General features: G+C 45.6%; 1 protein-coding gene across 1 annotated transcript; it reads left to right on the top strand.

The window, feature by feature from the left end:
* The first annotated feature begins 865 nt into the window (after window positions 1–865).
* FBL (fibrillarin rRNA 2'-O-methyltransferase) lies at window positions 866–13,744 on the top strand. The gene is made up of 9 exons (XM_035119930.3): window positions 866–953; window positions 1,824–1,922; window positions 3,538–3,720; window positions 5,115–5,209; window positions 5,373–5,543; window positions 7,210–7,342; window positions 9,343–9,455; window positions 11,280–11,425; window positions 13,515–13,744. The coding sequence occupies exons 1-9, from the start codon at window positions 944–946 to the stop codon at window positions 13,537–13,539; spliced, it is 975 nt and encodes a 324-aa protein (XP_034975821.1). The 5' UTR covers window positions 866–943; the 3' UTR covers window positions 13,540–13,744.
* Window positions 13,745–14,348: the final 604 nt, after the last annotated feature.

Here is a 14,348-nt window from a genome sequence, read left to right as displayed (position 1 = left end):
TGATCCACCTGGAAAAGGTAATGGCAATCCACTCCAGTATTTTGCCAAGAAAACTCCATGGACACAAAAAAGGAGAAGCTTTGAGAAGACAGTGAGTTTCCAAGGCATGCTCTGGTTCATGGGGTCATGGAGTCGAACATGACTAAGACGACTAAACAACAAAGGGAAAGTGGGGCATTCCAGGATCAAATCAGAAACTGGAGATGACTTCTGTAAATCCGAGACCGTCCCTGGAAAATAGGGATACTTGGGAGGGTCTGCCATCCATTGTTAAAATGGCAAAGAAAAGGGGGAGCTCACACTTCTGCTTGTTTGCTCAGGATAGCAGGAGTAAATCAATGAATCTGTCACCCTGGATCGATTAAGAACCCTAATTAATGTTCAGCGGCTATAATTAAACAACTCATTACTACCAGGTATGTGCATTAACTCGTTTTATTATCCATGTATGCCTCCTTGAGCTCATTGATATAATATTATAGTAATATAATAAATATAGTATAAAAATTATAGTAATATAATAAAAATCAAATCCCAGGCTTTCCCAGGTCAAGCCTTTTGCACTGTGTTTGTGTCCCCGTAACTGTGACCCCTTCCAGCTCAACCTTAAGTTCCCCCGGGTGAAAAGAATAAAGAAAACCCAGCTACAAGTCGCCCTTCTCAGCACCCAGCAAAAAGAGAGAGAGAGCTTTACGCGAAATGGGAAGATCAAGCAGCGCAGCCCCGCCCAATAGCTCTGCGCATGCGTTCGCAAGCGGCGGACTCCATTCCCCAGGAACCTCTGCGGCACTCCCGCCCTTGCCCCGCCTCTTTTCCCTGTTTCACACTTCCGGTGCGACCGCGTTGTCCCCGTGCGTGCGTTCGAGCGCTGCGCGGTTGGTGTTTCCGGCCCGATAATTTTAAGCGCGTGTGTGGCGAAGTTTGCCTCTTGTCTGCTCCAGCCATGCGGCCCGGTAAGTGACGGGAGGGAATAGTTGTGGGGAGGGTGCTGCTTCTTCGGGGAGTGCATCTCCCGGCTGCATAAAGCCGATGTGAGCTTGGCGGGAGAGGGGTTGAAGGAAAGGAAAAGGAGCACTGCGGGCAGACACGTGGCTGCTGGAATCGTCTGGTGGTTGATTTGTTCGTTTATTTCAGGCATCCCCAAACTGCGGCCCTCCAGATGTTTTGGCCTAAAACTCCCATGACCCCTAGCTAACGAGACCAGTGGTCAGGGATGATGGGAATTGTAGTCCAAAACATCTGGAGGGCCGAAGTTTGGGGGTGCCTGGTTTATTTGTTATTTAAAGTCATTATGCGGTTGCTGCTGCTGTTTGCCCTGCTACCTAGCTGACAAAGTCTCTTCGAGCGGTTTACTAGATTGGTATCTGAAGAAGTGTGCATGCACACGAAAGCTCATACCCATGACAAACTTAGTTGGTCTCTAAGGTGCTACTGGAAGGAATTTTCCTACCTTAAGGTTTATGATCTGAAAAGGAGGACGCGAGGAGCAAGCTCAGGGCACCGATTCTTAAAAGTTAAAGCGCCTAAGGAGAGCCTTCTGGATTGGGAGTCCAGGACTGGTCCAGGTCCTGTTTTCACAGTGGCCTAGCAGATGCCTGAACCAGGCCTTACAACGGGCCAGCTGGGTCACCTGTTGAAATAACCACCACCGGTTTAGAGTTTTCCAAAAGGCAGCTGGTTTCTCAGCAGAAGTTAGCAGTGTTTTCGTACTTTATTTTCGCTCCGCAACCTGATGGGACGGCAGCCGTTAGGTTTCAGTTAAGGGGTGGGGAGAGTAAGGTTTCGTCCCGTTTCTCTGACTTGTGTGCCCTTCTCCTCTGCAGGTTTTAGCCCCCGTGGAGGACGTGGGGGGCGTGGTGGGTTTGGAGATCGTGGTGGGTTTGGAGATCGTGGGGGACGCGGAGGCTTCCGAGGAGGGCGAGGTGAGTTATCTCTTTCTTCCTCCATTTGTGCATTAGTTATAAGCCCTTGTTGCCACCCTACAGATGGGACATTCAGATCTGCAGTGGTGCATGCTGGGGGGGAATCAAGGTACTTAAGCACAGAGTTGTGGTGGCTCGTCCCTCCTCTTAGTGGTTTAGTCAAAGGGTGGTCCAGGTGCCTTGGCCAGGTAGCAGCCATGTGTGCTTCCCTTTATTAGACATCCCTAAGATTCTTGAGAAGCAAGAGCTAAAAACAAGTCACTGCACTACTTGAGTCTGAAGTCACCAACTTAGTAAAAGACCAAGAAATTAAGAACTGGATTGAAGACAAAGAAGACCGACATCAATTTTAAATGCTGAATATTTATTAAGAAATCAAAAAATAAAATAAAGGATAAAATGTAGAACTCCTGTAGCTCTGTTTTACAACAGCTGCCCTATTTGCCAATTTGTTTCCAAGACCTAATTAATGTTTAAAGCCCTAAACAGCTTAGGTGCCAAACACCTGAAAGACCGTCTCCATCCCTGCCAATCTTCTTAGGCGTAAAGATATGCAAAGGCATCTCCCTTGGTAGTTTGTGGAACCTTCAGAATTGTATAGAAAGGCAGTCCTGCAGAGGGTTTTCTCTGTGACATTCTGAAAACTGTGGAGCTCCAGGTGTTGCTGGACTACAACTCCCATCAGTCCCAGTCAGTCAGGGTGATGGGAGATGGAGGGCCACAGGTTGTAAGCCTCTGACCTTAATTGTGAACTGTAAACTGCCCTACGATCTTTGGATGAAAGGAGGTATATAAATTTTAACAACAACAGCTCTCCACAGAGGTATGTGTAGCATATTCATTGCACAGCTTTTGTTGTACACTGAAGGCACATCTCTTAATCCTGGCCTTGGGCAGTTAAGGTGTTTTTGTTTCATGGCGCCTGCCTCTTTCTGAATTTATACTGCCCTGCCTCATTTGGAATAGTTTTACTTGTCCTATAGCTGTAATGGTTTTTGTTTGTTTTTATAATGGTTTATTACTGTATCCCTCCCTGAGACCTTATAGGTGAAGGGTGATAAGAAATTGAAATTGTACAAATAAAACCACAGTATTTAACCTTTGCTGCAGAAAGATTTCTGCTTTCCATTATGCCCTTCAGGAGTTGCAACAGTTAAAAAGCAAACTTAAGCGAAGGAAACTAGAAATTTACTAAAATTACATTGGACTTGCACTGAACTGTCACAACTCTCATTCTTGTATTTCCTGAAGTAGCTAACTAGTTTTATTTATAGCTTAAGTCATTGCTGTTTTTCTTCTCTTATTTGTTTTGCTTGTTCAATACAGTTAATCTTTTTTTAAGTAGGGAGAGAGAAAATGAAGCTTACTTCATATTTCAGTTATATTGTAACTAATGGGCTGGATGATAACCCAGGGGCTCCTAGTTGGAAACGGTGCATTTATTGGAGCATAATTAGAAGGAAGTCATGGTTCTGTCAGGGAAATAATAGTTGGGATAATAAATGCAGCTGGAGTGGGTGGGATTATATAGGCATGTTGAGGCTTTGGGGTGGTGGTAACTGTTGCTTCTGAATTGCTCATATCCCATTCCTTCTTTCTCTTTTTTCACCTGTAGGAGGTGGGTTTAAGTCCCCTGGTGGTGGTGAAGGAGGCTTCCGAGGCGGTCGTGGTGGTGGTGGCGGCTTCCGAGGCGGCCGAGGTGGTGGCTTCCGTGGCGGACGAGGAGGAGGTGGCCGAGGAGGACGGGGTGGCTTCAGAGGAGGGAAAAAGGTTACGGTAGAGCCCCACAGACATGAAGGTGAGACTTGTTCATCCTGTCATATAAGAAGATAATTAAACTTTATGCAAGAACATTACGCTTACTGCAGTAAACCCAGTGAAAGAGGAACCGCCTCCCAGAGCATTGTGGGAGAGGCATTCTTTCTTTGTTTGATATAGGGCAAGGTAAAAGACTGTTAGGTTCTAAGCCTCTTCAGAAGGCTTGCTATCCCTTCCTGTTAACTGTAGCCAAAAGCTTGTCATGGGAACAGCCCCTGTGGCCTCTCTGGTAATTGTTGCAATGTTGAGCTTCTACTCACTCTAAAATATTGATTGCCTGGAAAACACACACACACACACACATCCATAACTTTAGTTAATGCTAGAAAGCAAATATTTAATAATAATAACAATAATTTATTTATACCCCGCTCTCCCCAGTCAAAACCGGGCTCAGGGCGGCTGACACCAGTAAAATTACAATAAGACGTAAAAGAAAGTCAGTTTGCATTCCTTTCCTACACCCTCCATGTATGAGCACAAATATTTTTTTAAACACACCTCTTCTGACATGCAGTCCTACTTCTGGCATTCCATACTGCTTTATTAGCCTGAAGTTCTGCTGCATATGGATGGGAGCTACCTGACCGAAAGGAAAACTGGAGTTAGATGCCAACAGTCCGATAGCTCCGGCCCATAAATATCATATATGCTCTAGGCATGCTTGTTAACTTTGAAGCTGCTTTTAAAGGAAAAGTGAGGAAAGCTAAAAGAAGCAGAAATGGTAGTTGCACCAGCTGAAAATGCAAGAACAGCCTGCTGCATCAGGCCAATGGTCCCACTTGGTCTAGCATCCTGTTCTCACAGTGGCCAACCAGATGCCTGTGGGAAACCTAGAGAGCAGAACATAAGAAAGAATTCTCACCTCCCGTGGTTTCCAGCAACTGGTATTTGGAAGCATTACTTCCTCCAGCTGTGGAGGTAGAGCAGAGGCATCCATCCATTTGTCTAATCCTTTTTTTAAAGGCTATCTAGGTTGGTGGCCATTACTGCCTCCTGGGGGAGCAGTTCCACAATTTTAACTGCTGTGTGAAAAAGTACGGGCAGCTCCCCATCTACATGTGATCTGTTTGCGCACGTAATACATGTCCATGTATCCTAACAGTATTCTAAATGTTTGATTTTTGTAAGGGTGAAATGAGGTTGTTGGGACAGAGCCCCATTCACTGTAAAGGACCAGCCATCACAGCTTAGCAACTGCCTAGATTGATCTCATGGGGGGGGGGGGGAAAGGCAAGAGTTTTAGCTGAATAATAATATTTGCACCCTAGCCCACCTGAGGTTGCCCCAGTCTCGCAGTATTTAAATCTTGCTCGCATGAAGCATGTCTCCAATGTGAACAGATGTAAGTTCCGGTCTCTCTTGTATCCTCAGGTGTCTTCATCTGCCGGGGAAAGGAAGATGCGCTAGTCACACGGAACATGGTGCCTGGCGAGTCTGTGTATGGAGAGAAGAGGATATCTGTGGAGGTGGGTGATGGATAACGCTCCATGGGAGCATGGTTGTGGGGAGAGGGAATTGCTTGCAAATGCAGGAAGGGGGAGCACGTTCCAAGGACGGGGACCCCTTTTGGTTTGCAGATGCCTTGGTTGGCAAGTCTCAATCCAGCATGCCTTATCCTCCCCTCTTAAGGATGGTGAACTGAAGGTGGAGTACCGTGCCTGGAATCCTTTCCGCTCCAAGCTGGCTGCTGCCATCCTTGGAGGCATTGACCAGATCCATATCAAGCCTGGTACCAAAGTGCTGTACCTAGGAGCTGCGTCGGGAACAACAGTGTCTCATGTCTCTGACATAGTTGGACCGGTAAGGAGACGCTTTGGGGTACCTGAGACTGCGGGTGTACCTTGAACTGCTGCCAGGTACTGCTGTTTGTACAGATAAAGCTGTACAGTCTTGAGCTAGTGAGTTGCAACAGGAGTAGCTGGGGTGCTATAGAAAACAACTTCTTGAGTAGTTCCCACAGCTTGCAAATATCAATACTATGCTCTTTCCTGGACCTCAGGCTATGACTCTGAATGAGATCAAGAGACCTAATCCCCAGCTCCAAGCTTCAGACAGGAGGGGACTGTAGGGACAGGAATCATCACTGGAAGTTGTCTTAATACTAAGTCAGATGAGATGCTGGGGATTGAACCTGAGATCTTGTATATGCTCTGCCACCAAGCTGTGGTTTCCACCCCCACATTTTTCCCATGGTACTCAAGTGCTTTGGCTCACTTGGCTCTTTTCTCCAGAGCTGAAAGAGAAGACTGAATCTTGCTTTTGGTGCCTAGCAGGCAGGCTGTCCAGTGCTTCCATGCTGTAAGTGTCAAGTGACTAGCCCTGAGGTTGGGAATCTTCCCTTGGCCAGCACTTCTGGAGACAGCACAATTGCAGGGATTATCCCTTTCCTGCTTCCAGGTGTTGTTCAAGATGGTAAAAGCAAAAAAATGATTGCATGGAGTGGCAAACGGATCTCTCCAAAGTGATTGTGCATTAAAATGGCAAATGTGGTTCAGTGTGAGCAGGTGTAAAGTGATACATATTGTGGAATAACCTTAATTTTACATATATGCTAATGGGCATCTAAACTGCCAGTGACTGACCAGGGAGGGCATCTTGATGTAGTGGTGAATAGGTCAGTGAAGGTGTCGACCTGGTGTGCAGCAGCTATGAAAAAAGGCAAATTACATTTTGGGGGTTCTTAGAGAAGAGTGAAAATAAATTTCTCAGTATCTTAATATTGTTTTGTGAATCTGTGTTGCAGCTGCACTTGGAATACTGTGTGCATTTATGTTCTCTGCAGAAAATATTGTATAGCTGGAAAAATGTGATGGGGGAAAATGGGGGTCAGAAAACTAACTTATTGTGTAACAAATACAGTTGTACACGAAATAATTTTAAGCAGTTTAATGACAATGAAAAACAGTGATGATCCAGATATTTCCAAAGCAAAAGAATCCAAACACAGTGTATACTAACAAAGTACCTAAATTGTGCATAGATATAAGTCACAAATTAACAAAGAACCCGGACACTTCTTGACCTTAGTCTTCTTCAGTGGTTTCTGTACCATGTACTTAAAAACTGTTTGGCATAAAAGCAAAGATGACTTTGCAAGACAATGAAACAATTATACACACACAATCACAATCAAAAGTAACTCCACCTATAAATTTAAATGCTATTTTTTAAATAAAAAAACCTGATTGGCCACTGCAAGAACAGGATGATAGACTAGATAGGCCTTTGATCTAATTAGCAGAATGGCCCTTATGTCTGGGGCTCCTCTAGCTATCCTTGCCCAAAGAACAGTGGATTGTTGCCGAAGGTGACAAGTGGAACTGGTGAGTGCTGCTCTTCAGACTAATTCTAGCTATTTTATCAAAGATGATCACTCATGGCTTCAGCAGTGGCACTGGACGCTTTTTCCTGTTCTGGGCCGTGGACAAGGCACTGACTCCCTTGCTTCCTTCTCCTTACCCAACAGGAGGGCCTTGTATACGCTGTGGAGTTCTCCCATCGCTCTGGTCGCGACCTCATCAATGTGGCAAAGAAACGGACCAACATTATCCCCGTAATAGAGGATGCACGGCACCCACACAAATACCGCATGTTGCTTGGTAAGATGCCTGTGAAACCTTAACACCTGTGCAAATAAGCCTTTCTTGTATGCTGGTTGAGCTGGACATCTCTTAGAGGAGCGTCTTCTGTTTCCCCCACCCACTGGGTGAAAGCAGCTGCCCATAGATTGCAAGAGCCTTAGTAACATTAATACTTGCATTGCGCCAAGCCCACCTCCCTCTGTGTTGTCTACAGACAAGCAGTGAGTCTCCAAGGATTCAGGCAAGGGTCTTTTCCAGACTCAGATGGTGATGCTGGGGACAGACCCTGGGAACTTCTGCAGGCAAGACATGTGCCAGGTGTGGGGAATATTTTGCGTGCTGGGGCTGGTATTGTTCTCCGTACCTGGCGTATGATCTACCACTGAGAAACATCCATTTATGTTTATTAGGAACTGGCAAGCTGCTAGTAACTGATGCTGGGGATTGTACAAAATAAAAGTGTCTTGGGTGTTCTTCAGTTCTAGACCACTGACACAGTTGGTTTTGTTACGTTTGATCTCAGCAATCAGAAAAAGTCTGAGCTGTTCCCCTAAATCAGTGGTCCCCAATTAGGGGTCCGCGGCCCCATCCCTTGCCTCCCCCCAACTAAATTTTTGTCATTTTTGCATGGTAATATCACAAATATATTGGCCAAAATCAGTTTTGAAATCATCCCCACGCCTGATCTGCACGTACCCCACCTGCCTGATCTCTGTGACTGCTGCTTCACTCATCCCCATGCCTGATCTTCCATTTCAGACACTGATATATCAGAATATTCTGATGTTTAGCAGCTGATATATCATGATGTTGAAAACCAGATACCACTCAGCTCTAGTCTGTTTTTAGTATAGCTAAAATCCTTTGCTTATTAGTGGCTACCCCACATTTTGTTTAAAAAATTGCTTTGCAGAGGGTAACTACCATAAAGTTATCAAAAGTAAGGGGTCCATGGCTTGGCTTTTGAAAAATAAGGGGTCCTCAGTAATTAGCTAACTGGGAACCACTGTCCTAAATAAATGTGGGTAAAGTAGGTTAAATGAACACTGCTGCTGCCTCACTGCTGTTGATTTAATCACAAAAGTGCAGGGACAGATCTTGACATTCTAGACCGGAAGTGGGAAACAGGGTTAGGGGCCAAATCTGGAAGTCCCTCACCCCCTGTGGCCCACTTTGCTGGGTGGGTGGAGCCACCTACCTGTCAATCACCTGGTGCCACCATGACATCAAGGTAACTTGGCTTCAAAGGAAATAATTAGAAGCACAGCCTAAGTGTGCTCCCAGCCCTTCCTTTGCAGCCCGGCTTGAGTTTAAGCCACAGCTGCAAAGGCAAAATGATATTTTGCATTGAAAAATCCACCCTTGTTACATGTGGCACCTTTTTCTGTTGCCATGTATGGTGACAGGAAGAGGCACCGAATATAAAAAGAGCCGACTTCCTGATGCAAAGGAAGAATCAAGTGTGTACTCCTGATTCTTTATCCTCTTAGCCATGGCTTGAAATTTGCTGTGGCCATTACCCGTTACTGCTCTAGACCAGGGGTCCCCAGACTTGCCCGCCGCGCCAATCGCGCGGAGGGCGGGGGAGTGCGCGCCAGTGCGCATGCACACACCCATTTACTGGCGCGGTGGCGCGCTTCCAGGCCGGAAAAATCTCAGAAAAATTGTTTGTGCGCATGCGTATGGGCCTCCTCCGACCCGGAAGTGCACCAGAAATGACCTCTTCTGGGTCGGGAGAGACGCATGCGCAGAAACGATGTTCGGCAATTTTTTCAGATCTGGAAGCGCGCCACCGTGCAGCGCGCCACAAGAGTAAGCAGCGGGCGGCGGGGGGTGTCGCGGGCCGGATTGGGAGGCCAATTGGGCCGCATCCGGCCCGGGGGCCGTAGTCTGGGAACCCCTGCTCTAGACTCTACTGTTTTTCTTTTGCCTGATGACCTTATTTCAAGTGAGGAAAGTGATAGGATTTGCAGGGCAACTTCTAGGCCCGTTGCTCAGTACGCCCCCTTGCTTTGCAGGCATGGTGGATGTGATCTTCGCAGATGTGGCTCAGCCCGACCAGTCACGTATTGTGGCTTTAAACGCGCACAATTTCTTGAAGAATGGTGGCCATTTTGTCATCTCCATCAAGGTAATGTTTAGTACAACTGTTATATTTTCTAACTGTATGAACTTCAGTGGGTCGTTTTCTTCACCTTCGGCTGGAGAGTCAGCGGGGGCAAAGAGCTGGTTTTCGGTAGTCCATTGGAATTCCATCTCCCTCATTAGGAAGACCAACCATTCTGGGGCAGGATTCACAAGTCTACACCTTATGGTCATGGCAGTTTGCTATCCGTCAAGACACTTTTGCAAACATAAGGAATTATGCCCAAATCTCGCTGGTTCAGATGTTGAAAGAGCCTAGACCATGCCCGCTTCCTTTCTTGTGATTTGCTGGCCAGTGGCAGCCATTTTCAGGCAGAAACCATGGAGAGTGTGTGTGGGGGGGGGAGTGAATGTATCAGAGAGATCAGACAAATCAATTTTTCATTTGTCTCTCTCCTGCTCGTTGGCTGCAGCTGTTTTAGGACAAAACCATGATGGGCAGGGAAGAGAGATTGCTGATTCCAATAAGAATCAGTGGAAATTGTGGACTTGTTAGGCCTAACAAAATATTTCCAAAGAAAGCTTTGTGGCCATAAGCGGCACCCAAGTGTATAGGGATATGGCTGATATGCCTTCCACCCAACTGACAAGTGTTACGCCTATTTTGACTAAAATAAGAAAATTCCTTCAGTAGCACCTTAAAGACCAACTAAGTTTATATTTTGGTATGAGCTTTCGTGTGCATGCACAGTCCTATTTGGACTGTTGGAGGTAATCTCTGGAGTTGTGTTGGAAAACCCCAGGACTGTTTTCTTAGAGGGGGGAGGCAACATTCATGCTAATGCTGCCTTGAGGTGACCGGTAATTTAAGCAATCTGGAGGTGAGTGACCAGGTTGGGCTGACAGCATGGTCCTTAGACAAGGGGAGCAAAGGTGACCATTTCTGAAGAAGCCCTCTGTGCCCTCAAGAAGCCCTCTGTGCCAACTCACAATCACCCTCTTGGGGGAAGGTTCTCAAGCTGGTGGTGGCTGTGATCTTGGGAAGAAACTGGTTATCTGGACCCATTCCAGTCTTGGTCCAGACCTGATTCAGAGACCACATTGACCTTGTTTGCCCTGGGAGATTACTGTTACTAAGACGGAGGTGCAAAAATGCAACCCATTTGCTTTTTGATCTATCAGTTGCCTGATAGTAAGAGTTACAGGTAGGTAGCTATGTTGGTCTGATGTAGTCGAAACAAAAAAATTTAAAAAATCCTTCCAGTAGCACCTTAGAGACCAACTAAGTTTGTCATAGGTATGAGCTTTTGTGTGCATGCACACTTCTTCAGGTATCTAAGGTGCTACTGGAAGGATTTTTATTTATTTATTTTTTCTGATAGTAAGAGTAAGAATATAAAGTACTACGGTGGTTTGGCTTCTGCCTATGGGGCCAGTTCCATCCAGAAAGTAGAATTGGGGGGAGCTAGCAACTTTGCCTCCTTGCAGTCATGCTGTGGGATGCCACAGGATTCCATTGTGTCCCCAAGGCTATTAAAGCCATTAGGTATGCTTTTAACAGGTTTGGCAATTTGCAAAGAATGCCCAAATGCATTTCTTTGTAACTTCTGCATAGTCATACATAACCTGGATCCTGGGTTAACAGTGACCTGCGCAAAGGCCAACAATCTGAAACTGAATCATGACAATGAAGAGGCCTTTGAGGGTGAGAGTTTCCTGACTCTAAAAATCAGACATGGTCCCTGTTCTGGATGGGTGTGCAACCAGGCTGCTAGCGTGCTCCTGTAACATAAGGGAGCCATGAATTGTCCCTGTTAGATAAGCTTGAAGGCTTGCTGTTAGACTGACCTGCTTGATCCTCTCCTCCCAGGCCAACTGCATTGACTCAACAGCAGCACCCGAGGCTGTCTTTGCATCAGAGGTGAAGAAAATGCAGCAGGAGAACATGAAACCCCAAGAGCAGTTGACTTTGGAGCCCTATGAGCGGGACCATGCTGTAGTAGTTGGCATTTACAGGTAAGTGAAATCTGGGTGTGCTGATTTCTGGATGTGCTTGGTGTTTCCTTGGAGGCATAAAGGGGGAACAGGTAGCATTGGGGCATAATGAGGAGCAACTACTGTTCTTCCCACCCCACACTTGAGCAGAGGGAAGTGTGGGCTTGTTACAGGGTTGGAAAAGAACCAGGGTATTGATGGAGATTGTGTGCACACTGTGTATTCTGTGTGTATTCTGACCAATAAATAGCAGCCGAGCAATCTAAATAAGTTGCAAAGCAGGCCAGATATGTGTCTGGTTTGCATTATAATTCCCCACTCTGATCAAACTCCTTTGATTGGGGGGTATCCAACACATTTCTTTTGTTCGTGCGACAGGACTTCCCCTCCCTCTCCTCTACCGACACACACCCATTATCTCTTAAAATCATGTGCCAGTCTCCACACTAACTGGGTTTCCCTGTTGTACAGGAACCTGAGAAGCTGCCCTTCATCTGTCAGACCATTTGCCCGTCTTAACTAAACCCTGCCCGCTGTGGCTGGCAATGGCTCTCCAGGGTCATGTGCTGAGGTCTTTCCCATCCCTTGCAACCTGAGGCATTTAAACGGAGATGCCAAGGTTTGGTCCTGGGACCTTCTGTGTGCAGTGCATGTGCTGCTGGGCTGTGGTTCCTTCCTTATAGGTGAGGGGGAATATGGCCCTTGAGGAGCAAAGATCAGTGTGTGAGGCTGCACCTCTTTTTCTTGCTTCTCCCTAGTCTCCTGGGAAGAGCATCAGGGCAAGTGGGGGCCATCCCCCTCAAATATTTTTCTGAGGAGGCTGAAGGGACTTGGCTAGGAGTTTGCTCCTATGACTACAACTCCTATCAGCCCCAGGAAGCATAGCCAATGACTCACAATGATGGGGGTTGTAGTTTGGCAACACTGAGAGGGGAGTAGGCACAGGTTCCCCACCTGTCCCAGCAGAACAAGGGCTGCTAGTTCAATTGCAAGAGATTACCAGCCTGGCCCCAATTAGATATGTAAATAACTTTTTTTTGCAATTGTCTCTCTTCTCTACTTCCTCCCTTCCCTTTCCCTTATGTGTCACATGTCTTCTCAACCTGTGCACTTGAAGGCAAGGCTTTATCTTAAATAAGGAGATACCTACAGTATCTAAAACAGGTTAAAAATATGAACAGGAATATACTGGTAATATTTTTACAGTTTGCTGACCACAAAGAAAAAGTTACACTCTGTAAAATACGTAAGATCTTTAAAGGAATCAGAAAGCAACTGTAGATTGTCTAAAAGAAAAATGCAAATGCAAATATTTGGAAGGTTTTCTACTTTCTTAGTGGCTCAAAAAATAGGAGACCAAAAGGTGCTTCAAAAAGAATTTGGGAAACAATTACAGCAATAAAATAAAAACAGATACGTCAAAGGTCATGTAGTATAATTGCTGATATCCATGAATAGCCTTCAAGCTCCTTGATCTCTGGAGCACAGGCACTACAGCCCTATCTCATGGGTGTCTAACTTGTGGTTCCCCAGATGTTACTGAACTCTTAATGTGACCTTCAAAAGTTTATTCAAACGCTCACTAATTTAGGCCGGGGTGCTAACTCATCAGCCTTTGCCTTGCAACAGCTTTCTACTAGTTGTATTTCAACAGAGGCTTCATCAGCATTGCTTAATTCACTAGGCTCCAATTTGTGTGTTATGGGAATTGGTTCATCTGATATGACAAGTGTGAGTCCCTGTTATTGAAATCATTCTGTGTTGTGTTGCCCTTGCTTGTCACGTTACTGCAAGTAGCTGGCAGGAAACAGTATCCTGGTATGTGTGCCGTACATACCTGGGAAGATTGAGAGTCTTTCCATGAAATGGCTAATGTCTGGTTTAGGCTCCTGCAATCAGCGATATCCTCATTGCCTCCCACTCTGCCTTTGCTATCAGGATTACCACGGAGTACTCACAAAATGAACTTTTGTCTATGAGAAGCTGATGTTGAGGATACTGAATGGTACATTTTAGAAAATAACTTCTGCATTTACAATGTCAAAGCACAATTGGTAGCAGTCGTGTTTGGTCAACAGTCTGTTAACAAACACTCTCCTTTTCTTTACAGACCACCTCCTAAACAGAAGAAATAAAGTGTGGAAGCTAGTAGGTGACCATTGCAACAGTGCTTTAGATCAGAGTTAATTTTTCTGCCGCTTCAACGAAACAGGACTCTTTCTACTGACTATACCCCCAGCTTTCTTTAAGGCCAAGCATTTATGCAGAGATGCTGTTGTGCATTGGTATTCTGTGGCGTTATCAAATGTGTATATTTTTTATTAAAATAAGTAATGTAGATATGCACTGGTTTTGCTTGTGGACTTGCATATAATTAACAAGGGTCAGAATTAGTGTAGCAGCTTGTAAAACTTGCCAGAGTCTCCTTTTAATATGTATTTGGTACAGCATTGTAACAAGTGGGGTGCCGCAGGGTTGTGTCCTGGGCCCGTTGTTGTTCAATGTCTTTATAAATGACTTGGATGAAGAAACTGAGGCGATGCTCATCAGATTTGCAGATGTCACCAAACTGGGAGACTGAATCATGATTCAAGATGAGCTTAACAGATTGGAGAACTGGGCCCAAACTAACAAAATGCACTTCAGTACGGACAAATGTAAGGTTCTGCACTTAGGCAGGAAGAATCAGCTGCTCAAATATAAGATGGGGGACATCTGGCTTGCCAGTAGGACGTATGAAAAGGATCTAGGAGTCTTAGTAGAGCACAGGCTTAACACAAGTCAACAGTGTGATACAAGCACATAGCTTATGCTGCATCAACAAAAGTATTGTTTCGAGATCAAGGGAAGTCATAGTACTGCTCTATTCTTCTTTGGTCACACCACGTGTGGAGTAGTGTCCAGTGCTAGGCACCACAATTTAAGGAGGATATTGACAAGCTGG

The sequence above is a fragment of the Zootoca vivipara genome, chromosome 6, assembly GCF_965207765.1.
Source record: "Zootoca vivipara chromosome 6, rZooViv2.hap1.1, whole genome shotgun sequence".
In the NCBI taxonomy this organism is placed as follows: Eukaryota; Metazoa; Chordata; class Lepidosauria; order Squamata; family Lacertidae; genus Zootoca; species Zootoca vivipara.
The sequence above is the reverse complement of the archived record's forward strand: the minus strand, read 5'-3'. Positions and strand labels throughout refer to the sequence as shown.